Source organism: Pelodiscus sinensis, chromosome 1 (assembly GCF_052426305.1).
Source record: "Pelodiscus sinensis isolate ZL-2025 chromosome 1, ASM5242630v1, whole genome shotgun sequence".
Lineage (NCBI taxonomy): Eukaryota > Metazoa > Chordata > Testudines > Trionychidae > Pelodiscus > Pelodiscus sinensis.
In genome coordinates, this window is record NC_143052.1 from 103,461,807 (window position 1) to 103,488,683 (window position 26,877).

The following is a 26,877-nucleotide window of genomic DNA, read 5'->3' on the forward strand; positions in this document are numbered from 1 at the left end:
TGGGAAGTGCCTTGGTGGTTTCAGTCCAGCTCCCTGGGTTCAGGCACCCTCCTCACAAGCACGTTACCATGAGCATCCCCTAAAGGCCAAGGGCTGAATGGGCACGGAGGCTGAACTATCTTCTCCCCATCTCCACAAGTAGACTTCTCAAAGCTGAGGCATAGTGGAAGGGCAGTACGGGGAAGCTTGCACAGCCAATGACCATGCCATACCTGTTGTTTAGCTAAAGGACTCCAGTCTTCTGAACTGATACTTTTGACCAGCAAATTAATTCCAAAAGCAATTAAAAGATTTCCAGCAACATCTGTCTTGTGAGAGCCAACGACATTACCCAGTAAGGCTGTGTCTACATTGGCATGATTTTGTGCAAAAGCAAAAACTTGCTTCCTGTCTACACTGGCGGAGAGTTCTTGCGCAAGAACACGGACGTTCTAATGTGTGAAATCAGGGCTTCTTGCACAAGAAGTATGATGCTCCCACTCAGGAATTAGCCCTCTTGTGCAACTGTTCTTGCGCAAGAGGCCAGTGTAGACAAGCAACATGAATTTCTTGCACAAGAAAGCTCGATAGTTAAAATGGCCATTGGAGCTTTCTTGCGCAAGAGAGCGTCTACACTGGCACCAATGCTCTTGCGCAAAAGCACATCTTTTGCGCAAAGGCACATGCCAGTGTGGACGTTCTCTTGAGCAAATACTCTAACGCAAAAACTCTTGCGTTAAAGAGTATTTGTGCAAAATCTTGCCAATGTAGACATAGCCTAAGTGTCTAAAGCCGTCATGCACCCTGCCATCGGTACACTTAAAGACTGAACTCCCTGCCACTGTCAACTATCTTACCCAAATACTTAGTAGCTCTTCTTCTCCAGGAGAAACTTTTTCTTTGCATGAAGGAAATCTCCCACCCCTCCTTCAGTGCATTATATTGTTATTGACAGACATGCCACCTCTAATGAAAATCATCTGTCTACTCTCACTCTATCCCTGCAACAAATCCTGCTGCCAACTCTGTCCATATATCATTACCAGGGACACCATCACAGGACCTAACCACATAAGCCACAACCTCAGGGGCTCATATACTTGCACGTCCTCTAATGTGATATATGCCAACAAGTGCCAGCAATGCCCCCTGCCACATGTATTGGCCAAACCAGACAGTCTCTGCACCCAAGGATAGACAGACACAAATCAGACATCAGGAATGGTAACATATAAATGTGTAGGGGAACATTTTAACCTCCCTGGGCATTCAGTAATGGATTTAAAAGTAGCCATCCTTCTACTAAAGAACTTTATCACTCAGTTACAGAGGGAGACAGCTGAACTGAAGTTCGTTTACAAGTTCAGTACGATCAACCTAGGCCTGATTAATGATCTTAACTGGTTAATGCACTACACAGGCAATTTCCCCACTTTTGATATTCACATGTCCACATCAAATACTATGAATGAGACACATCCACGCAGTCTTAATTAGCTTCATTAACACTAGTCCTACAATTAACAGATTGGAAACTGGTAACAGCTGCTCTGCTTGCTCCAGCCCCTGGCTCCCTCACTGTGGAAGCTTGGGTGTTGGCTGCCTGGGAGCCCTCCTGCCTGGCTTCCAAATTCAGGATGCCTCTGCACTGCCAGATACTCCCCAGGCAGGGCAGGGAGCATAACTCCAAGCTGCACCCTACACGCTCTTGCTGCTTTCCCAAGTAGCCCAATAACAGCCAGCAAAACCCCTAATACCTGGCCCCTGCCCACAAAACCTGACTGCCAGGAGATGCTCTCCAAGGCTCTCGCTTGCCACGGCTTCTTAGCCCAAAGGTGGCACGTGGGGTGGTCAGGTGTCCCTCCCCCAGCACCACAAAAGTTACATTTAGCCTGGATCTACCTTTGTGAGCTGAGCTTTCTCCAACATCTTCTAGGTTCTAACTCAGAACGTTGGTCCTTTCCCCTGTGCTATAATAGAGCCTTTCTTCTGGCTCTGACCTTTGTTAGCCACTCACCTTTATTCGCTGACTTGGCTTCAGGGCAGACACCTAATTTCTAATGGCACTACCGCAGCTATGTACTAATTCGCTTGGTACTGCACCTGGCTCCTACTCAGACCCCATCTCTCGAGCGCCTCTGTGCTGCCGGCCTCCCAGATCAGCTGGTATTGATTTATTACAATATAAGCTAAACACAACAGCCGCCAAGCAAGCGCATTTCCTTTTTAACCCCTTGAGGCGGTTCTTTCTTTGGTTCAGCACTTCCCAGGCTATTGCTGTCTGATAGACACAACTTCATCCACTGCTTTAGACCACGCTGCTGGGGAGTTTCCCTCTTCAGCACCCACTCTGGCCCTTCGCTGAGGCTAAAGCGACAGTGGCAGAATTAACACATGCCTTAGCTGCCAAGTGTTGAGACTATGGATTGTACAAAGCACAGACGACCTAAAGCTGGGGGAGTGCTGACAGCCTCTGTGGACCCCTGGGCAAGGTATGTGTGTGGGGGGGGGGGGGGCCCGACACCACCCCCTGGAAGACATGGGGCCTCAGGCAGAAGGGGCTGAGTCAGGGCAGCCAACCCTCAGCACTGCCTGGAGTGTGGCATGCATCCTCCCTTCCCCAGCCCTCAAAACCATGTGGAGCAATAGTGCGCCCTCAGGAAATTGCCCCTTTGTGTCCCCTCCCCCCACACACACCAGTGGGCTTGTCTGAAGCACAAACACCAGCTAATTAGTCTCTTATAAGGGAAGGAGGCAGAACAGGGATTCAAACCAAGGAGTTATTGGCTCCCACTTCCAGTGAACCAGATCTGTGGTTCTCAACCTTTTTTGGCTTGAGACCCATTTGTAAACAGTGCCCATGTAAATGGTTTGAGTGCCAGTAGTACCTGGCTTACTAATGACACACTAACACAAAACGTACTAAGTGCACTAGACCAATGTTTTTCAACCAGTGGTATGAGTACCCTCAGGGGTACTCAAAAGAAGTCTGGAGAGGGGAGGGGTACATCAACACAACTGAAATTTGGAGAAAACTGAATTTTTGTTTTAAGTTTTTTACAGTGCTTTATTATTTTTGTCCTTTTTACGCCCAAAAATTTCATTGCCCACTCAGTTATGATTAAATGTTGCAATGGTAGAAAAAATGTGTGTCTGAAAACTGTAGGTACTGAGAGTATTTTTTTTTTTAAAGGGGGTAACTTTATAAAAGAAAGGTTGAGAAACACTGCACTAGACCACAGGTGTGACTCCTGCAGCTCCTGTCCCCAGGGAGAGATGGGCTCAGAGGTTGCAGCACTGCTGAGGTTTGGCCCTGATGAGCCAAATTTGTCTACACGAGACTGCAATTGAATGCAAGGGGGTCACAGCACTCCTCGCTCAGATGTAGCCCAGCCAGTTCCCTGCCATGATCCCGGTCAGAAAGACAAGCCCAGCCTGGTCCAGGGGACTGACGACTCCAGGAACCACTGCGGCATAGGGTGTGTGAAGTTAGCTCTGCAACATTCCCCTCTTTCCTCCCTCCTGCCTTCCATGAGACCCTTTGTCACATTCTGGTGATCCAGTTTTGGGTTATGACCCATGGGCTGAGAAGCACTGAGCTAGACTACGTTGCCTCATAGCATCAGAAAAGAGTGCAAACCCGCACACCAGCAAGGGGATGGGTGGAGATGGAGATGCCATGCCACACAGTCTGGGTCTGCTATCAGAGCAGTGTGCGAGGAAGAGAAGATGCCAACGTTGGCAAAGCATCCCACAGAATCCTTCGGTACCAGTGGGAGGCTATTTGAAAAGGATGATCTTTAAGTATCAAACCAAAACAGAATATGAAGGGAAAACGTGCTCATGTTTTTGCACGGAAGTGTCGCAAGGAATGTTTTCTAATGGAAAGATGCCCACTCAGGGTGGCAAATCCACACACAATGGTTTTTACATTCGTGTATGAGAAACGGGAAGTGAAACGAACTCTGAAGAGAAAGTGAAACCACCACTTTTCATGGTCCACGCGGAGTGGAGTTCAGAGGATAAAGACATAGCATAAGAGGAGTGAAAAAGTAAAACCTTCATCTGTTCTTCTGACAGTAATTAATGATTCAGGGTGTTACCCAGCCAAGAGTTATTCAGATAGGATTGTATCTTCACAGCAACCCTTCCATTCGTTGCTTTTCATTTTCTACTATTCGAACCATTCGCTGCCTTGCCCTTCATTTTCAGGTATTTCACCAGTGACTTATGGTGTGCCGTGATCCCGTCCCCTCTTGCTCCAACCTGTGAGGGTTCAGCCAGTGTTCCCTGTGAACTGTGCACTTGTGCACCTCCTCAGGGGACATTCAGACGCAGCCTAGCTGATTAGCAGAGTGCCCACAGCTAGGTTTGTTGTTTCTACCGGTGGTGCACATTTGTACATGCCTCAGTGCACATACATTTATTCTGCACATGGATGGAAAAGATTAGAGGGAACATTGGTTCTGCCTCCTCCCTGGATTGGCCACTATTGCCTTATATCAGTGGCAGTTAATACTAAAGGAAAACACGACCTGAAGAAGCTACAAACCTCCTGCTTCAGGGCATAAGCCAACCTCTGACTACTGGGAGTTAGGAGGCCTCTTTCCCTGGGAACCGTTTACACCATAACTGTTGGCTGCAGGGTTATTTGTGCTTTTCTCCAAAGCAGGTGGCACTGGCCCTTTTCAGAGATCATCACTGTGGGACTTTCCCGGAACCTGCAGGATGGGAAGCAGGATGAAAACCTAGCTCAGTCACATATCTGTACAGATTCCTAGTCCACCACTAATTTTTCACCTCTATATGGGAGGCTTATACCCGAAGGGTCAGGGTATTAAGAAAACCTGGCTTATAGTCCCACTGTATGAAGCTAAATCAATACAAAGAGAACTTGTTTCCGTTTAAAAGGGCAACAAGAAGGGTTGCCCAGACGTAACTAAATTTTGCCAGAACTCCAGTTAATTGAATCAGAGCAATAAGAACTGATTCCCAGAAGTGCCTGAACACCCACAACTCCATGTCAAGTTAGTGGGAGCTACTGGAGCTCAGCTGAGCATCGCACATATACAACATTGCCTATGCATTTATACAGCAAGTCACACTGTTAGAGATCCCCTTGGATTCCCTTCTTGATTTGGAGTTTGATCCAAATTCCAGTGAAGTGAATGAAATGAAATTATTCCCACTGACTTTGGGATGAGGGGGTTAGATCACACCATAAACTGGATGCAGGGAGATGCTTGATGGATACCTATCATCACTTGGATGGGATGTTACCTCTGGAAGTAAAGCAGTCCATGCCTCACTACTTGTCTCCCTGGCCTCGTTTCTCTGTGTTGTTTTAGCCTGTGTTCCAGGTACTGACCTGGAGCCTCTTCTCTTGATTTTAGACTGTTTGTCTTGCTCCTGCACTTTGAGCCTCATTGCTGGCTTGTGAGCCTAATTGCATCATTAAAGGAAGGTAAATTTAGAAAAATACAAGGAAATGCAAACACTGCTTCACACACTGTACAGGCAGCTGCGGGGATTCACTGTTGCCGGAGGTTCTCTAGACCCTCACTAGATTTAATAGAAAAACAAATTACTCCAGGACCAGGAACTGCATTTTGTAGATATACAGGTTAAGACAAAGGGAATCAAGTCTCATTCTTCAGAGGCTAATTGGATTGTCTAGGGTGGCGGAAGGAAATGTTTCCTTTGCCTACATTGCACAGTTGGCTAGATCTACCTTGCACAATTCAACTTGTCTAGGGCAAATAAAAACATCATTTTCCCCCATTGTCACCATGCTAATGGATGGTGAAGCAGAATTGGTGACTGGCCTAGTAAATTCCATAGGGATCTTTAGCTACACTAATGCAACGGCACCTGAGAAAGCCATGACATCCACTGATGCTCTTCAGCCTTATTTGTAATTGGAATAAGCCAATTGTGATAGTTATGAGCTGAAACTGCCTTGAAACGTCAAGTATTAGCAATTGTTGAAGTTAGATTTTCTGGGACAGGATTCTGACCTACCAGGACAGGCTTTATGTTCCAATAACATTTTGCACCAAACAGAATTTATCTGTCAGCCCACTTATTGTTCTGGATTTTAAACTAGAAATATAAACCCAACAGGGAAGGTTTTGTGCCTGATTCTGATGTGAATTACACTAATAGGAAAACAGGAGCAAGTCCTCTGAAGTCAGAATAAATGGGATCAGAACTGTATGCCTTTAGGTATGCCTAAACTGTATACTAAGCCAGGTCCTGACTCTAGTTTGAGCCCTAAACCTGTCTCCACACACAAAACCGTCTGATTCAGATCTGGTCCCAAGTCCTAGGACTTGTTAGGGGGTAGGTCATGGCTTGAGTGTCCCAGCATCTAGGGTCTAAAGCCATATCATTTTGCAATATAAACACAGCTCAAATCACAGACCTGAGTCCAAAGGTCTGGAGCGTAGATGCATAAGCATGGCTAAGAGACCTGGGGCCTGCCAGTGTAAACCCACATTTACAATGCATTGTGGAGTCCACAAGCTGGACTCCCACTAAGCTGAATGTACAGTGTAAAATTTGCAATGTGTCATCTTCCCCTTCTGCCTAAGCACGCAGCACCCATTTCCTTTCTAGGGAGTTTCTTCTCTTTCTCCCTTTTGATTGTGTTTGTATGCTTTCTGCTTGTTGTGCATAAGGGATTCCAGCCAAGGCTGTTCTCTGGCAGCCTGCAAGCACAGAGGGAGGGGAGCCCGTGGAGGGCAGGGAAAAGAACTGGGGAGGATGTATCACTCCTAGAAGTCGGGTGGTAGACAGAGCTCTCAGGAAGACCTATGCTTGCAGGACTCAATAGAGAAGACAGACAGAAAGCCATGGGATTTTGCAGGACAAAGTCAAATGTGAAGGAGGAGGGGAAAGAGAAAGCCGTGTTCCTGAGGAAGAAGATCACCCTGGTGCGGGCCATTGCACTGACTATCGGCACAATCGTGGGCAGTGGCATCTTTATCACTCCAAAAGGGGTGTTGAAAAATTCTGGCAATGTGGGTCTCTCCTTGATTGTCTGGCTGGCTTGTGGGATCCTCTCCCTGTTTGGTGAGTTGCTTTTCCAATTCTCCTGATGTGAGCCAACAAGGAGGTTAGCACGTTCAGGCTAGCTGTACACTGTCTAGAGTAATCTCAATCTTTTCCCCCGTGAAAACATGGGGAAAATATTAGCAATACAGTGTGACGAGACTGCAAAGCAACTAAATAGAAAAATAATCTGGAATACTATGGGCAAGGCAGATGTAAATCCGTACAAGGCAGATGTAAATCCGTACAGTCTCAGTTGCATGGGTCAGTGGAGCTGGGCTGATCCACGCCCACTAAGGAGCTGATCCAAACCCTATTCAAAAATGAGAAAGAGCCATAATTCTTGGCCCCGTAGCACAAAGTCTGCTAGGGGGAGGTGGCTTACCTGGGTTTCAAAGCTGTGGGAAAAGTCAGCTTTCAGAGCCCACAAAGCATGCTGCTATGACAACCCCACGTGGTTGGGATTCTAAAGGGTTCTCTCAGCTCTCCCCTTCCTCATGCTTTTAATGTAAATTTCTAGTCCTTTTCCTTGCACAGGCATGCAGGTAAATGTAAAGCAATTGTTAGGGATAACAATCAGTGAGGTTGGTGCTCAGGCCTTGACAGAGCCCAAATGTCTACACTGCAGTTTTATAACCTCAGAACCTGAATCCTAGGAACCAGAGTCAGTTACCACAGGTCTTATATTGCTTTTTAAAATACCATAAGGGTACATCTACACAGCAAACAGCGAGTCTCAGAACCTGGGGACACAGTCTCAATATTGCAGCTCTTGCTTCACATCTTAGGTAGACAGACTAGAGTGCTAAAAATAGCTCAGGCTAGCCAATTTCGTCTGTAGGCAGAAGCTCTGGCATGTTCGGACGCAGAGGGCTAGCCTGCAGCACCACCCTTTCTACTATGGGCTACATTGCGATTTTTAGCAAGCTAGAATAAATGTGTGTCTGTTCACTCAGTCTAGGAAATAGGATACCTCTACCTCACAACTGGGAGCATAAGTCAAAGAGCTGGCTTGATTCTTCACTTCCTTACCTTGCAGAGTGATCTGCACCCGTGCAAAGGCAGGACAAAATGATGCTACTTGTGCTTTTGTACTGTCTTTTCACGGAGATAAACCATTGTAGATTTAAACCCAGAAGGGACCACAGGGATTATCTATTCTAGCCTCCTGTATAGCAAGGTCATTGGCATTTCCTGAATTCAATTCTGTTTGAATTAGTGTCTCTTAGAAAAACTTCCCATCTCGATTTGCCAGCGATGGAGAATCCACCACAACATGTGGCAGAATGAGGGTAATTAACCACTAGAACAATGTCACAAATGTACTCTTATTTCCTATGCTGAATTTGTCTAGCTTCAAATTCCAACCATTAGAGCATGTTAGTCCTTTGCCTGTCAGACTGAAGAGCCCATTGGCAAATATTTGTTCCCTATGTATGTAGTTACAAAAGCTTCAGGGGATAGCCAAGTTAGTCTGTAGAGGGAAAAAACAACACATGGTTGGGTAGCACTTTTTAGACTAACAAAAAATGTAGATGGCATCATGAGCTTTCATGGGCACAGCACACTTCTTCAGATGAGCGGAGTTTTGAGTTTAGTTTAAGCCTATTTATTTTGAGTCTGCGCATCCTAAACTCAAAACTCTGGTCATCTGTACAAGTGGGCTGTGCCCACAAAAGCTACATGTTTTGTTAGTCTACAAAGTGCTACCAGACCATTTGTTGTTTTTTAATGTAGTTACAGATGATGACCAAGTCACTTCTTAATCAACTCTTACTCAAGGAGTTCAGCGGGCTTTTTAGCAAGCGATAGCTATGCAGCTGATTCTCCAAGTCCAGAACCACAGACTTGTGCTGGCAGGCCTCACATGAGTTGGCGATCTCTGAATCCCTTACTTGCCAACATGGGGTTGGTGCAGAGACCCTATTAGCCTATAGAGATGATGCTTGCTTATGTTATACTAGAAGATTTACCTCAGGAATGGGGAACCTCAGGCTGGGGGCTGGGTGCAGCCTCCAGCTTGCCTGGATCTGGCCTTCGAGGCTCAGGACTCTCCTGCAGCATAGCGGAGGCAATGCTGGTGCTCCAGCTCCCTCGCTGTCCCACCATGGGTCTGGAGTGCACAACATCTACTAGCCTCAGCTCCCCTAGGCTTTGGTGTGTGAGAGGAACGTCTTTTTCCTTCTCAGTCAGAGGCCACTTCAATGAGAGTTTGCTTTGGTTTTGGTTTTTTTTGCTTCTCACTTGTGTGCAGCCCGCATCTGATTTTTTTCAGTGGGTCAGCGGCCCCCGACCCAAAAAAGGGGCAAGGGGGCACACAGACCTCCCACTAGTGCTCCATGGGTGGGGGTCTGTGCAGGGGGAGGAAGGAAGGTGGCCACACTGAACAGCATGGCAGGAGCTGTGACTTCTGTGGCAGTGGCTGGGACTGCACTGCCTGGTCCTAGCTGTGCTCCCGGGGGTAGGACTGCAGTGGTGGGACCAGCAAGGTTCCCTCCCCTTAGCTCAGCAACAGTGGGACCAAGGGCTGGAGTGTAAAGGTTTGGGGAAGGGAGGCCACTTCACTGGGCTAAAGACTGGCAAGATGATGAGCCCCATCCAGTGCTGGCCACTCCCTTGGTGGTGCAGCATATCCAGTAATCACTCTGCAGTATAGCTGTCCCCTGCATTCACTGCCCTCCATGGTAACTGAGTATACCTCAGCGTGCCCATTTTCCTGACATGACCAAACCCTGACCTTGCTTTAAGTTAGGATAAGAGGAAGCTGCATTCCAAATTTGGCAGTCCTAGCTCTTACCATTTAGGAGACATTCTTGAGCAAACAGACTCACAGACAGACGCACAAATCTCTAAAGATAGATAGATAGATAGATAGATAGATAGATACATAGATAGATAGATAGATAGATAGATAGATAGATAGATAGATAGATAAAGTCCAATAACCTATTTCCTAAAAATAGGCTTGACATAGTCAAGTGAGGCCTCGTAAAATATGAGTAAAGTGAAGCCTGAGAATAGCTGGGTTGCTGAGAGCCATTGAACCTATTTATGATGGAAACCACTGCAAGCCAGGAGATACTGCAGCAGCCCCAAAACCCCCAGTTCCAAAACCAATGATGAAGTGAAGTGGGACCATTCAGAAGCAAGTCAGAGATAAATTAGAGCCTCAGGTGAGCATTTTTGGCTCTCACTGGTTATTAAAGGTGTTTAAGATAAAATATTATAGAAAATTATCCCTATCATGACAGTTATTGGTATTCACACAGCTGTTAATTAAAGGGGTTTTTAATATTAAATAGCCCTTGAGGGAATGGACAAGGATATTTAAATAATGGAAATGTAGGAGTAGAAATACAGATATGGTCAAAGGTAGCTTTAGTGCTAATTAATGTGGGTGTTATTTGTGATTATAAAAAGGATAGCACCCTAGTTTTAAATGATGTGCACTCATCCACCTGCAAGGCAACATTAGAGGAAGGATTATAGCCATTGTTATCCATTTTCAACTTGTTTCAATACAGAAAAAGAACGTTCACCAGAAGCATTTGAGACAGGTATTGTTAAAAACATTTTCAGAATGGTTTCTACATTTGGAAAGGTATCCTGCTAACCATCATGTAGACATCTATACAAATCAACTGGTGATCTTGAAGCATAGGCCTCATCATTTTCAATAAAATGAATGAAATATTTCACTTCATCTTCAAAAAGATGTGTCTATGTTCTCTTGGTAGAATTCGTTTAATTTCTTACTGTAGTGGCTTTTAGCGTACTTCTGTCAAAAAACATGCAAAATAAGTAAGTTCTCTTTAGAGATTCACCTCTATTCTGCAATTGCAATTTTGTGTCACAAAACATTGATGATCTCCAAAATGCTCTTCTCTTTCTCTTTTGAATTGATTTGTTTCTAGTTCCATTGAAAAATAACTTCCTGTTTTTTTCCACGTCTCATCAACTATATCAGAGAAACCTATATTTTCTGTTAATGCTAGTGCCTCTGCTTCTATGGACCTACAGTCATTTCAAACTTCTATGACAAAACTTGTAAACGGGGCTAACAATTGTGTAGCACTCAAATTTGTATCAACTTTTTGCAGTGATTTGCTGATGGCATTTCTTCTTTGAAGTAAACGGTTCCACAAAATAGTAAAAACAGCTATATCATACTTTTTAAACTTTTCTGCTAAGGATTTTGCTTCAGTTATCACATATGGTTTTTCAGAATTTGATGTGGCTATGTCTAATAAGGTTCTTTATCACATCCTAGTTCATTTTCAAAGCCAAAACAGGATCTGCACAATCAGACCACTTGGTGTCACAAATTCTTGTGACTGTCAAATGTTTTCCATTTGCCTGCTCCAAGTGTGATTGTAGCATACTCCACTGATGTGTAGAAAAAGACAAAAACAAAAAAAGCATACGAGTTTTGAATAAAGTAAAAAAAGTATAGCTCCTTCACAAGAAGCAGCTTCAGCACTGCAGATTAAATTTAAGGAATGACTGGAACAGGGTATCAATAAAGCAGAGGGATTTGCATTGTTCAGCCTGGCCTGCAGACCTGAATATTTTCCTGCCATATTTGCAACAATATCAATCAAAGCTTTGCCCATGACAGTTTTTGCTGTCCAAACCTAAATTTGCAATTTCCAAAACCATTGACTCTAAACATTCAGAAGTGTGGGGTTTTAGTGGGACAAAACAAAGGAAACACTCTACAACTTTCAGCTTAAAATTAGTGTTACTTGGTCTACGTACTCACGTCTGGTGTTGAATCGACTATTATGGAATAGTTCTTGGTATCCTTTACTTCATCAGCTAATTGATTTCTGAGCTGCTCTGCCATTATAGTAATGAATTCATTGTAGGTTTGATACATTAAAAAGTTGGTCTTCCCTGAGCCACAATACTGATAATTTTTCAAATGTTCACTGAGAAAATTGTCAAATTCACTACAATATTCAAGGCAGGTTACAAAATTGTCTTTTTGATGTGACACTAATGACTCATGTCCTCTTAGAGATAGTCCCAAAGATGACAGCAGTTTCACCATGGCAATAAGTTATCCAATAACATGTCTCAGCACTTTCCTCCAATAAAAACGCACCTCAAACTGAGCCGATAATGCAAAATCAATTCTTCTGGATAAGTTACATCTTCGAACAAACTTACACATAGCATTAATATGAGCTTTGGAAGTTTCATGATCAGCAATATCTCATGCAACATTTCTCCAGTTAGAGTGCCTGTTGACAAATGTTTGTTTTCCTTTACTATGGAAAGGAAATAATTTGCAAACATAACAGAAGACTGCTGTGATGGTTTCTGAAAAAAAAAAATCAACCAATTTCTCATTTTGATGGTTCCATTTTTCTTCATCCTCAGAAAATGGGACTCATGAAGACTTCTTAATTGCTTTCATCCTCCAGCTTCATACTCTTTTCTCAAATTTTTGCATATTCCCTATGTTTTTCAGTTTATTTACTACAAAATATTTTATCCTATTCAATGAAATAGATTTTGGCCATAATGCAATGTCTTCAGGGTAGGTTTCTTCCCTTACTTCCACAAAATTACCAATATTTTGTAGTTCCATTGCCACTTCAGAGTCCACTTGTTCAACTTTTGCAGTTATCGTGGTAACCCTACAACTCAGCAAGTGATCAGATAATTGAGAGGTTTCCTCACCCATACTTTTTGATGACTATTCTCTGTTCAGTACTTCAAGATTTGTACAATAAAATGACAAACTTTCTTTTTGCTTAGCTTCATCTTTTTGCCTCACCTTCATTTTTTTTGCTAAAAGCTGATCTTGATTTTTACACAGATTAAATGTCTGAAAGAGCAAGGATGTAGCTATGGGTGGGCTGTGGTCTGGCCCACCCATTCCCCAATTAAGTTTACCATCAGTGGCACTGGAGCATTTTTAATAATGGGGTGCTGAAACCCAGCCCTTGTCTCTCATAGGCATAGGTCCAAGCCTGGTTGCAGGGCATTGGCACAGGAACTTAGGGTTCAGGCAGGGCTGCTTACAGAATAGCCAGGTCTCTGGGAAAGAGGGGAAGCAGGTATGGGTCCCCAGAAGGGTGGGGCCTTAGGTGGAAGGGGCAGAGCTGGAGGCCTAGTGCAGGAGCAGAGCAGCCATGGTGGGGCTGGAGAAGACAACTGACTGAGGAGATTCAAAGATGACCGTGGAGAATAGCTTCAAGCACCCCAGTGGCAGAGAAGTGGGCATAATTCCATCATCCACCTGAACACCCCCCACCCGCCCCAGGCTCTCCATCCCCCAAATGCTCTCCCACTCACCCGTGGGCTGCAGTCACTCACCAGGTGGCAGCCGATGGCAGCACAACATCTCAGGGGCTGGAGAACTCAGGAAGAGGGGGCAGCACAGCCACTTGCCAGAGAGAAGCAGTGCTTTTCTGCTTCAAAGCGCCACTTTTCTCCAGCTGGCTCTGCAGCTGCCCTGTGCTCTCCTGAAGCCTTCTAGCTTGTGTTCGCACTGCTTGCTGCTTCCTACCTGCTCTCCAGAGGCTGCAGCCTGCAGGCAAACCTCCCTGCTCTCCTGCCACTTTCCCCTCCCCCTTGTCCTCTCTGCCGAGGGATTGACACCCCTCCAGAGTGGCCACCCCCAGCGTGGGAGGAGGGGCAATGTGTTGGTCCCAGCGCTGGACTGCCCAGCCCTGGGGACCCTGTGTTGTTGGGAGCAGGGCCATGCCAGGGTATGGTATGTTTTATTGTAAATCCACCCAACTATCACTCATTTGTGTCATTCACAGTCCTCCACTAAATGACATCATGTGTATCCATGCTGGAGGCTTGAACCTTGAACCAGTCTGGTTTTATGCCTTGTTTTTCAAACTACTAATTGGGAACACAGAAATCATAATTGAAGGGGTGTGCAGAGGGTCAAAGCTCCTACAGTGCCTTGCACTTGTGTGTAGCACAAAGTCTACAGAGAACCGTAATGAGGACAAGGTGGAGGAATAAGTTAGAGAGTTGTTTTTTTCTTTACAAAAAAAAAAAAAAAAGAGTAAAAAAAAAAATTAAATCAGAATGAAGCCTTCAGTTAAGTGGCAAATTTGGAGCTGCTCCAAAGCTCATTAGTGTCTTTTCACATTAGAACAGGCCCTGTGATGTAGACAAAAATTCTCTCCAGAGATTAGTCAGCAAGCCAGAAAAAAACCCAACAACTTTTGTTTGGGAACAAAGGAGGACTTGAACACACGTGTCCTGAGCTACAATACCAATTTGTTAGCCTACTGCATGCCCAGACTGCTGGGGAGCTGAAGTCCCAGGTTAAGACTCTGTTTGATGACAGTACACATGTATACTGTAAACACATGTGGGTGTGTCACTAAATGCAAATCACAAATAGTCAATGTATAGGGGCCTACTATAAATTTGCTGTGCTTGTAATTCATATTTAGCGGCAGGCTGTTCTCCACCATACTTGTGGCACACGCACAGGAGGCTGGACAGGATATAAAGCAGCCGTTTCCTGTAGGGCATGGCGCACTAGAGTCACTGCTCAAGCCACAGGCAGGAGTGATGGTAGAAGGTTCTAAAGTCTAGCACTTTATCTGCCCTGTGCAGAGCCTGTTGGTGAATTGGGTACCTTTTCAAGCACACTACCAGGGGCTAAGCGAGGTGGTTAAAGTGCAATCCTTTAGACTGCTCTACAGTTTTCACAACACCAATAATCAGGATGAATTCCAAGAGGCAGATAGGCCCTGGGCACAACGCAACAGGGATCAGTGCCCCCCAGTTCACCTCTCAAGGCATAGTGGGAGCAGAGAGAGGGAGAAGTCTCAGTCATTTCTGGTGGGAGGGGCAGGGAGAGGTCACAGCCAGTACCTCTCCTTCTCTTCCTCCTCCTCCTCCCCAACCAGTGCCAGACCAGGGAAGGGCAAGTGGCACTCAGTAGCTGGTCAGTACAGAGCGAGTTGAAATGCTGCAGCCAGGACCAGGTAGGGACGTGTTTGGGCAGGAGCCATCAGAAGCCCAGTGAGGGACCACCCAGGTGGCATAGCCCCTTTCAGGGAGCAGCATCTCAACAGAGGCCAGGTTCTGTTGGGAGTCAAACCACAGCCCCCTCCCAGCTCTCTTGTTGCCTCTATCTTCCTCCCATCTCCCCCCACTCCAACCCTGCTCCTCCCATCTATGGCAGGTAAAGTGCCCTACTTGCCCCCAAGTTCACCAGCCACTATGGTATATAATCAAGCTGTTGTGTATTTTGTGGCCTCTTCACACTTAAGAAAGCCCAGGCCTCAACAGCAGCTACTATTGTCTCAGAGGAAGGGTGATCTCATGGACTAGGATGCAATAGATCTGGATTCTGTTTCAAACCATTGATTTCCTGGGTGACCGTAGCACGTCACAACCTCTCTCTGCCTCAGTTTACCAATTCTGAGGAGAGATCAGCCCCTGGGCAAAGTGGGCCGGGCTGCCTTCATGCTTCTGGAAGGGGCGTGGCCTCCGGTGAAAGGAGCAGGGCCAAGGCATCCAGCCCACAGTGCTGCCGAGACCGTGGAGTACCCTTCCCCCTCCATCAGCCCTCAGCGCCGCTCAGAGCTCCAACGGTGATTTAAAGGACCCAGGGCTCTGGCCACTGCTTCTGCCACAGTAGCAGCAGAGGCAGCCAGGAGCCCTGGACCCTTTTGAATTGCCGGGCTCTGGGGCAGTTGCCCCCTAGCCACCTCAACCTCCTGTCAGCAGGTCTAGGAGAGGTTGTAATAGTCCATTCTGCTTCTTCATCTTCTCCTGGTACCAGGGCTGGCAGCTCTTGTTCTTTGTATCCAGGCATTCCTGTCCAGTGCTCCTTCCATGCTGACACTGGCATTCTTCACATCCCCCTGCGGGCCTTCAGATCACCTGTTCCTGGATCCTCATTGTAGTTTTGGTCCATGACAAGAAGACCTTGTACTCTTGGGTGAACATGACCTTGGTCATGACAGCTCTTCAGGAACATCACCTTGTTTATATAGACTAAGTTCTGCATGGGGACTGTCACTGGGTGATTGTACATTTAGGGCTTGCAGGCACTACTGTAATATCAACCAATATTTTCCCCTACTTTTTCTCTAGGTGCACTGTCTTATGCAGACCTCGGAACAAGCATCACAAAATCTGGGGGCCATTACATCTACCTCCTAGAAACCCTGGGGCCTTTGCCAGCATTCTTAAGATTGTGGGCTGAATTCATTATGATCCGGTAAGAACGGTTCTGCTTCCCATAGATGTATAAGGACAGGAGTGACATGTCGTTGTTGTTGTATTCATAGTCTCCTCTCTTTGATGCTGTTTGGTGCAGATTCCAACTGTGTGGCTATCGGAGTGAGCTGTTGAATGCAAAACTGTAGCAAGCACATAGCCTTCCAAATGGCTAGAGGGAGGATAGAAGGGAAAAGAGGGAGGGAAGTTAAGATAGGGAAATGGAGGGGGCACAGGAGGCAGAGGGGGAAAATGAAAGGGTAAAAGGTAAAAAAAAAAAAAAAAGAAGAAGCGAGAGGAAGAATAAAAAGAACAGCTTGCAGCAAATGTGGGAACGAGACAGATGGACATTTTCCTGCAATCTGCCAACACAGCTGGGTTTTCTGGCAAAGGGCTCCATGCTCCTTAGAAATCTGTTTGATGTGTGACCTTCTCCTCTCCCAACTGGCCCCCTAGTCCAATAGCTGCTGGATAAACAGAAGTGTCTGCTGCAGCACATCTGGGCTTAGCCGTAAGGTCTGCCCCCTTAGAGAATGAGATCACCGCTTACGCAACGAACCCCTGCAGCCATGGGGCAAAGTAACCAACCCTCTCCTCAAAGGGTACAAGAGATATTTTAAAACCCACATTGTTTTGCCTGTTAACCTTGCCTGTGTTCATAGCCATAAAAAATAAGAGAGGTCACAGGCTGAATGGAAATGGAGTCTGAAATATCCTCTCATGCTGATTTACCCATCTGTCTAGGCTCTATACAGCCCTCATCAGCAAAGCAGACCCAGTTCCCAAGGGATACCTACATGCCCCAGGGTGAGGGGAAGTGCACCAGTAGTGGGTGAGGCATGCACAGCTACACACAGCACAACATGTTTTATTTCACGACCATGGCATGGTCACCTCTCTGCGTGGGCTTTACAGCAGCACAGTTCAGAATGCTTAACATCTGCAGCGCATATAGCTGAGGCAAACAAAAAGGGGTTCATCATACAGTGCTAAATGATTGTCTAATCACAATCTCTAGCTCTTTTTCCATGGCTGGAGGGTGGGGAGAAGCACTCAGATCCTCAACTCAAGGTTAAAACATCTCCTAGGGAAGCAGCAATTGAAAATAGACCCACTCCAGTGGCTCCTCAGGGGCCTGACTGTGCTGCGTTAGTAACATCAGCCCCTTTCCGACACAAAATAAATTCATAGACTTTAAGGTCAGAAGGGACCATTATGATCATCTAGTCTGACCCCCTGCACAGTGCAGGCCACAGAATCTCACTCACCCCTCCTAGAATAATCCTCTCACCTATATCTCAGATATTGAAGTCCTCAAATGGTTTAAAGACCCCAAGATGCGGAGAATCCTCCAGCTGTGATCTGTACCCCATGCTACAGAGGAAGGCGAAAAACCTCCAGGGCCTCTGCCAATCTACCCTGGAGGAAAATTCCTTCCCAACCCCAAATATGGTGATCAGCTAAACCCTGAGCATGTGGGCAAGACTTACCAGCCAGACACCCAGGACAAGTTCTTTATAATAACTCCTATCATCCCTCCATTGGCCTATATATCACTGATAGTGAAAGGTCAATTAGTTACCAAGATCATGTTATCTCATCAAACCATCCCCTTCATAAACCCATCTAGCTTAATCTTGAAGCCAGATAAGTCTTTTGCCCCCACTACTTCCCTTGGAAGGCCATTCCAGAACCTCACTCCTCTAATGGTTAGAAACCTTTGTCTATTTCAAGTCCAAACTTCCTACTAGCCAGCTTATATCCATTTGTTCTTGTGTCCACATTGGTATTAAGCTTAAATAATTCCTCTCCCTCCCTGGTATTTATCCCTCTAATATATTTAAAGAGTGCAATCATGTCCCCCTCAGCCTTCTTTCGGTTAAGGTAAACAAGCCAAGCTCCTTAAGTCTCCTTTCATAAGACAGGTTTTCTATTCCTCGGATCATCCTAGTGGCCCTTCTTTGTACCTGTTCCAGTTTGAATTCATAATTCAAAATAAAGATGGGCCAGTGGGCAGGGCACTTGCCTGAGACTCAGGAGACCTGGATTTGATGCACGGCTCCACCACAGATTTTCTGTGTGACGCTCTCTCCCGGTCCCTGTCTGTTGAATTGGTATCATCACACTTCCCTGCCTCCCAGGGGTGAGGCAAGGACAAGAACACTACAGGCTCAGATACTGTGGTAAGAGGGCACATTAGTCCATTGAATAGGTAAATGGCAAGAACGGCTGCCCACACAGTTAGCTCCCAGTTGCTGCAGAAATGCTGGATGGTCATGGAGACACTTCCCCTCTTGCCCCTGGTGGTGGTCCCCGCAGGTACACGTGGTGAGGCAGCCTGGCAAACTCCAACAGTACAAAGTTCACTGAAAAGAGGGGCTGAGGAGGAATTAAATCCAGGTTCATGACCCTTCTCAGCTGAAGAGCAGGGAGGGCACCTCACACTGTGAGCTGGGAATTACCCCACCTTGCCTCAGTAGCCACAGTCATGCTAGTTCTCATTAAGCTGCTGTGCTAAAAATTGTGTCATCACTGTGACTGGCCAGCTGTCCTGACAACGTATCTTGCCTCTCAGTCAGGAGCGTACTCACCCTTTGCACTGCTGCAGCCACACCGCTAAGTCTCAGCAAGCTGGGAATCAGACCCCCAACTCAAAGTATAGGCATACGCGCATGCTGCACTGTCCCTTACCTCCAACAGCGAGAGAAATCCCGTGTCCTACAGCTTCAGGAAGAAAGTGAACAGACAGAGCTGAAGAAGTACCTGTACCTGCTCCGAGAAGGCTGTCTCCCAGTCCCCACCTTTCACTGGTGTTAAAAGAAATCTGCGCCTGTTTTTCTCTCCAAATCCCCCTGTGAGGGGAGACACACCCAATTAAGGAAGAAGCTAATGAGCTAGGTGAACACTATCTAGACACACCTGACAGGCTTGCTCAGCCTGGAGGAAGGAAAGTTATCAGAAAGGAAGGCCTGCCAGCACAGGACTCAAAGGCAGCCAGTTCCAGTGACAGATCAGCAAAGGAGATGGTTATTGAGCCAGAAGGCTCCTGAGACTGCTTGAACCAGGTAAGTACTAGCTGTACTAAAAAGAAGGCTAAGGAAGGCCTCCAACCCTGATTAGCACAATAAAAAGCCTACAGACAAGCCAAGACCCTGAGGCATGAGAGAAAGACCGACCAAGAGACTAAACACATTTAACCCCAACCTGCCTTTCAGTGAGGGGAAAGGCAGGCTCATCTCTCAGAAAGACTCTTGTTTACCCCCCAGGCAAGAGAAGGATGCAGGGCTTGTCTACACTAGAAGCATTTCTGTTAGGAGAACATGAATGCAGCTGCACCACGGCAGCGCATCTGGGGAAGATGTTCTATGCCAACGGGAGAACACTTTCTTATCGGCATAATGAATCTACCTTTGGGAGAGGCGGCAGCTACATTGGTAGGAGAAGCTTTTCCTCTCATAGGGCACTGTCCACACCACCAGGCTGGTGTAACTTATGTCGCTCAGGGAGTGGCTTATTCGCAATCCTGAATGACACAAGTTACACCAAAGCAAGTGACAGTGTAGATCTGGACTCAGTGTCAGAAAGGAACCAGCATGGCCTGGACAAGAATTCAAGGGCCAGGACCCATCCCAAGTAGTGAAGAATGCCGGCAATTTACACCCCCATGAAAAGAAAACAAACAAACCCTGGGAGGGGAGAGGGAATAGAATGCAGCAGGTCTGAGCAAGATGGAGCCCAGCAGTGGGGGACGTGGTTAGCTGAGAGGCAGGGCCTACAAGCAGCTCCCAACAGTAGTTCCAGGAGCAATGGCTGCAGCAGTGGTTCATCCAACTTCTCCAAACAAGGCAACAGCTGCTGAGGGAACTGATGGCCCAGCAGCAGCAGCAGTTCCACAAGGACATGACACAACAGATGGTGTGACCCCTGCGTTCTCCAGGAGTCCCTGTGGGGCACACTTCCACCCTGCTCAATCCCCCTCCAGTGCCCGGAAGGCTCAGCGAGATGGGGCTGGACAATGATCCTGTCACCCATTTAAGTCTTTCCAGTATGTAGCCTGAGAGGGCTTTGATTTTGGCTCCCTGCTCTGTGGATCTAGCCCAGGCGGCCTAGCATCAGCAGGGCTCAGAGCAGGGTAAGCACAATAAGTCAAGTCGACTGTTTTGGACTATTTGGACTCTTTTGAGATAACCCACAGTCAGAGATTTAGATTCAAAACCACTCCCAGGGAGGCCAGACCCTGCCTAGTAGCTCCCATAATCCTCCATGCTGCATTGCTTGGGAGATGGGACAAGAGGGCAGAGGTGGAGCAGGAGGGGGGTTTGGGGAAGGGGTGGAGTGAGGGTGAGGCAGGGCCTGTAGTGGGCAGTGGTTACCCCAGGCCTCCCTCAGGATGGCCCAGGCTGTCACTTTTGTTCCATCCTGTCAGTGGCCTAGCTGGTAGTGTCTGGCAGCAGTGCCAAACCTTAACGACAGGGCCGCCAACCACGGGGGAAGCAAAAGAGGCAGCACTTCAACATTGGCCATGTACCGTACCCATCCACTTTCACCTCTGCTCCCTGCCCCCAGAGAGGGGAAAGGAACTCTCAGTTCTTGGAGAGACTCTTATTTAACTCCAGCAAGGGAAGGGCTCCATGTCAGAGAAAAGATGCAACCCAAACTAGAGACTCCAGAGGCCCCTGCCCGGTGAAAGCCCTTGAAGAATTCTACAGGGATTTCAACAATTTCCAGGCCACTATCAACCTCAGCCTAAACCAATCCACATAAGAGATCCAGTTCCTGGATTCTACAGTACAAATAAATGATGGTCACAAACACCACTCCATACCAGAAACCAGCTGACTGCTATTCTTACCCACATGGCTCTAGCTTCCATTCAGGACAATCACACAATCAGTTATCTACAGCCAACCCCTAAAATGCAACTGGATCTGCTCGAATCCCGCAGACAGACACTAACACCTACAAGATCTTTATCAAGCATATTTAAAACTTACATATCCACCCGTGGAAGTGCGGAATCATAGAACATTAGAATTGGAAGGGGCCTTGAGAGGTCATCAAGTCCAGTCCCCGGCCCTCATGGCAGGACCCAGTACCATCTAGACCATCCCTGACAGATGTCTATCTACCCTGCTGTTAAATATCTCCAGAGATGGAGATTCCACAACCTTCCTAGGCAATTTATTCCAGTGTTTAACCACCCTGACAGTTAGGAAGTTTTTCCTAATGTCCAATCTAAACCTCCCTTGCTGCAATTTAAGCCCATTGTCCAAGGAAACAGATTGCCAGAGCCAGACTAGTACCTAGAAGTCACCTCCTTCAAGACTGCCCCAACAAGGAAAATAACAAAACATCACTGGTCATCACCTACAGCCCCCAACTAAAACCCCTCCAGGGCATCATTGACAATCTACAATCTATCCTGAAGAATAATCCCTCACTATCACAGGTTTTGGGGGACAGGCCAGTTCTCACCTACAGACAGCCTGTTAATCTGAAGCAAATACTCGCCAGCAGTCACACAACACACCCCAGAAACACTTACTCAGGAACCTATCCCTGCAACAAACCCCGTTACCAACTTTGTCCATGTATCTATACAAGTGACATCATCACGGGACCTAATCACTTAAGCCACAACCTCACAGGGTCATACAGCTGCACATCCTCTAATGTGATATATGTCATCAAGTGCCAGCAATGCCCCTCTGCCACCAATATTGGCCAAACCAGACAGTCTCTGCAACAAAGGATAAATGGACACAAATCAGACATCAGGAATAGCAATACCCATAAACCTGTAGGGTAAGGATGGGGAACCTAAGACCTGGGGGCTGGATGCGGCTCCTGGCTTGCCTGGATCCAGCTCCCAAAGCTCAGGGCTCCCCAACAGCAATGGAGCACCTGCAATGGCGCTCCAGCCCTCTCCCCCCACCACTGCCTCGCCAAGGGCCTGAAGCACACAAAATCTACTAGGCTAGACTCCCTAGGGGTATGTCTACACTAGCCCCCTAGTTTGAACTAGGGAGGCTAATGTAGGCATTCGAACTTGCAAATGAAGCCTGGGATTTAAATATCCTGCGCTTGATTTGCATGTTCCCGTCCGGCCGCCATTTTTAAATGGCGCTAGCCCGGACTAACTGCCCGCGGCTACACGTGGCAGTTAAATGGTAATTCGAAATAAGTCCTTATTTCGAATTACCTGTTACTCCTCCTGGAATGAGGTGTTACTAGTTCAAACTAGGGGGCTAGCGTAGACATACCCTAGGGCTACGTCTAGACTGGCCCCTTCTCCGGAAGAGGCATGCTAATTTCTAACTTTGGAATAGGGAAATCTGCAGGGGATTTAAATATCCCCCGTGGGATTTAAATAAACATGGCCACCACTTTTTTTCCGGCTTGGGGAAAAGCCGGAAAAGTGCGTCCAGACTGGCGCGATCCTCCGGAATAAAGCCCTATTCCGGAGGATCTCTTATTCCTACTTTCCACGAGGCATACAGCTACTTCGGAATAGAAGCCTAATCCGAACTAGCTAGTCCATGCCGCATGTAGCCGCGCGGCACAGAGTCCGAACTAGCCGGCATTTAAAAATGGCGCCAGCCAGCTTCATGCAAATGAAGCCCGGGAAATTCAAATCCTGGGCTTCATTTGCAACTCTGTATGACTATATTACCTCCCCTAGTTCGAACTAGGGGGGTAGTGTAGACATACCCTTAGTGTTTAAGGTGCCACAGGACTCCATGGTGGTTTCAAAGGCATTAAAGGAAGGAGATGAGTGGGCAGGGGAAGGGTAACTCATAGGAGAGGAGATATGATCTGGACAGAGGAACAACACAGGTATTTCCCCTGGCTAACATGCTTTGAATTTATATTTTGCTTTCCAGGCCTGCCAACATTGCAGTGGTTTCCTTGGCTTTTGGTCGTTACTTAATTGAGCCTCTCTTTGCCCCTTGCCATGCCCCAGCCCTGGCTGTGAAGCTGGTCACTGTCACTGGTGTCTGTGAGTAACCCTGAAAAAACAATCAAAGCAAAGCAACAGGTTTGGGGAGAGGAAAATGAGGAGGCTCAACAAGCTATTCCTGATATTATTCTTCCCTACACTGTTTTCTGCCTGTGTCAGCGAGGTCTCCCCTTTCCCATGTCTCTGCCAAGCCCCACACAAAGCAATTGGACACTCTATAAATATTCATCTGTAATGTCAACATCCTGCAACTGCTCCTCTCAAGATAGTCAGCATTGTTTACCCCTGTTAGTCTAAGTAAGGGAGGAAAGGGAGGGGAACCTTATACCTTTGATGCAGTCTAGACTACAGGCTTTTGTCGACAGAAGTTTTGTCAACAGATACTGTCAACAAAGCTTCTGTCAACAAAGAGTGTCTAGACTACATCCAGTTCTGTGGACAAAGCAAGCCACTTTGTCGACATGACAATGTAGACGCAAAGGACAGTGTAGATGCAATAACGCCTTCTGTCAACAGAACTCTGTCGACAAAAGGCATTATTCCTTGTAGGGTGTGTCTAGACTAGAGGGTTTTGTCTAGACATAGTCATAGAATTATGTTTACAGCCATCGACAAAACTGCTGAGTTCTGTCAACGTTACATCGACAGAACTCAGTGGCAGTGTAGACACGGGTATAGTTTGGTCGACAAAAGTCCACTTTTGTTGACAAAATCCTGTAGTCTAGACACACCCTATAATGTCTGGCATAACAGGGTCCTACTCCTGACTGGGGCTTCCCAGTGTTACAACCAAATAAATCCACAGCTAGAGCAGTAGAGACCAAGGACACACTGTGTACATAAAGGACATAAGATGTTCATAGGAGTGTAAGGGGCCCAAATCCATGGGTTTCAGTACAGCTTGAACATCTCTCTCACATTCGAGAGTTTGAAAATCTTCCCCCAAAACAGTCAAATCCCTCCAAGCATGTAATGTGGAGTTCCAACTAACAATATAAAGGACTAGTTGACTAGTCGCTCCCTCCACCCCTTGCTGCCTCTATCAGATAGAGGCAGCAAGTCGGGGGGAGGAGAAACGGGAGGTACTTAAAAGCAGCAGCGCCACATGGAACCTAGGGCCCAGCTGATCCCAAGCTCCAAGTGGCACTGTTGCTTTGAAATGCCGGGTGGAGCCCAGGATTAGCTAGGGACTCCCTAGATGACCATGCACTCCGTGCAGCACTGCCACTTTGAAATGTACAATAGTTCCCAGCGAGGGCTCTTGTGCATTTCAAAGAGGAAGTGCAGCATGGAGCCTGGGGCCAGGGCAGGGTTCTGAGTCCCGCTGGCTTACTTCCACCTTTGCTCAGTAGTGAACTCAGTATATTCCAAGTAGATTCTTCAGGGCCATAGGGAGAGATTATTACTTCCCTCCTTCCTGAGGGGGTTGCCAGAGTCCACAAAACTGCAACAATATTGAAAGCCAGTGCAACTTGTTCCCAGCTCTCCCCATCCCTGAATATCACAGGGGTGAGATTATTTCTGACAGGTGCATTTTCCAGCTTGTATCTCATCTTAGTTATTTCCTCTCCAACATGGGTGGTTGGTTTAGGAAGGGCTGGGGGAGGCAGTGCCCTATGTCCACCCCCAGACCCACCCTTTCTGGTGGGGCCCTGCACCCCACAGGAGCCAAGCTGCCTCCCTGTCCCCCCACCACAGGGAGGTGGCGCAGCATCACACTCCCTGCCCCACCACCACAGGGAGTGGGGTGGGCAGGTGCATGGCCCCAGCCTCCACGGGCCTGGAGCATGGGGAGGGCAGGTGCTGGAGGCACCAATACTCTGTCCTCAGACTGCATACAGAGGTGTTCTGGGGACGGAGTGTGGACAGGGTGAGGCTAGAGGTTTGGGAAGGCTGTGCTTTCCCCTGCTTAGGCTACTGGCCACCCGTGATCTCCAAGTTGTTAATCTCTTTATGTCCCCTTGTATTATTTCTGTCCTCTCTGTTGTTTTCACCATGTCGCAGTTCAACATCCTCTAAAAACACAATTAACATTAATGGTGCTTACACTGTGTTCCTGATCATTCATGATGATATTGAATAAGATGGGATCCAATCTTATTTCCTACTGTACCTCAACTCAACACTGCCCCACACACCCATCCCTTGCCACTTATCCCAGAACCGTAGGGTTAGAGGGGTTAGAAGGGACTACAAGGGCCATCCAGTCCAAGCCCATCTCAAGAACCTCTACTTAGTGCCTTCATATCAGGTTTCTGTCCACGTAACTAACATTGTTCCGCCACTGCTTCTCCTTCCCTCCAAGCTTTAATCATTGCTCTGAACTGCTGGAGTGTCAGCTGGTCTGCAAACATACAGACAGTTCTCGCCTTCCTCAAGATGGTCACCATTGGCCTGATTATCGTCCCCGGGATGATGGCGCTAGCTGAAGGTAAGACAACTGTAGCCTGCATGTGACCTGAGGCAGGAAGAGGAGGTAGAGGAGGCCTAGGGAGAGGCACAGACATACAAGAAGGGAGCTAGAAAGTGGAGAACAGAGTCAGAAAGCGAGAGGAAGTTTTAGCCAGGAGGAAATCTCAACTGGAAAAAAAAAAAAACCACACTTACCTGTGTCCTGCCCTCAGGCCATTTCTCTTGCACTGCCCTTCAGCTCTCCTTTGGTTTGCCAAGGGAACCAAATCCAAGCAGCCTTTCCAAAAATCAGCTGTGTTGTTTGAATGGATGTCTGCTCATTTGCCAAGTGAGGCAGTGCATGACAGGAACATCTGAAATAGAATGGAAGCAGCACAATCAACATGCAGACGTAGCTCCCTATGCCCCACTTTGCTTTGTCCATTGCACCACGTCACCTCCTTAAATGTTACCATCTCAGGAGCAGCAGTAAAACAAGAGATACAGCACCTTAGAACATGAACTGCAACCACCAAGGCACATGATGAAAATAAGTATTTTACCCCAGAGCGTCCACCTTTCCTCCACCCCTCAATCACATAACCAGTTCTTGGACACGCTGCTCCAGACTCACCTAGGATGGGTGGTGGTTAATATCCTTTCCCACCTGGATGAAGGAGATGAAGGCTGCATGTCATTGCATCAATTGCTAGTCTAGCAGGTGATGCAGGCTTGGAGATATTCCATGAAAACTCAGTGTAGGTTTAAGCTCGTCTTTGTGAAAAATGTGAAATGGAGGTGTTTTCAGCCTGCAGCCAATCTCTGGCATTGATGGATTGCCCATCATTTAACAATACTAGTTCTCTCTAGACTGATGTTGGATCAGAGAGGCATCTTTAAGCTAGCAGACAAAGGTGTAATAAAATCTAACAGCCAGAAGTTGAAGCTAGATAAATTCAGACAGAAAGTAAGGTGTCTTTTTAACAGTCAAGGTAATTAATCACTGGAACAAGGATTCTTCATCCTTGAAGCCTTTAAAATCTTCTAAAAGATGTGCTACCTCACCCTGCATTAATTACTAGGTGAAAAATCTATGCTCTGTTATGCGAGAGGTCAGAGGAGATGATCATAAATGGTCAATTTTTTCCTTAAAAGCTATGAAATTTGGTAAGACATTTTAGATTGGATCTGGAGAGTTTTAGAGCTAGCACTGTGTGTCAGAGCGATGGCCGTGGCTTTGCTGGTTGAATACTTAGCACCAATTTCCAAATCATCAGATT

General features: G+C 46.8%; 2 protein-coding genes across 4 annotated transcripts in view; one reads left to right on the top strand and one right to left on the bottom strand.

Moving 5' to 3' along the window:
* Positions 1 to 26,867, bottom strand: part of LOC102452679 (cystine/glutamate transporter-like) — a 67,562-nt gene extending 40,695 nt beyond the window's left edge. For 2 of the 3 annotated variants that reach the window (XM_075939634.2, XM_075939616.2), the window contains exon 1: positions 1,997 to 2,101. The gene's annotated coding sequence lies outside the window, so the exon portion shown is untranslated. Of the gene's footprint in view, positions 1 to 1,996; positions 2,102 to 25,813 lie in introns of those variants that run through there. The other variant, XM_075939623.2, reaches the window with a different exon arrangement.
* LOC102452940 (cystine/glutamate transporter-like) overlaps positions 6,702 to 26,877 on the top strand; it is a 34,919-nt gene continuing 14,743 nt past the window's right edge. The window contains exons 1-4 of the mRNA XM_075939607.2: positions 6,702 to 7,053; positions 16,120 to 16,246; positions 23,130 to 23,245; positions 25,512 to 25,637. Of these exons, the coding sequence (XP_075795722.2) occupies positions 6,795 to 7,053; positions 16,120 to 16,246; positions 23,130 to 23,245; positions 25,512 to 25,637 (628 nt within the window). The 5' untranslated portion in view covers positions 6,702 to 6,794. The remainder of the gene's footprint in view (positions 7,054 to 16,119; positions 16,247 to 23,129; positions 23,246 to 25,511; positions 25,638 to 26,877) is intronic.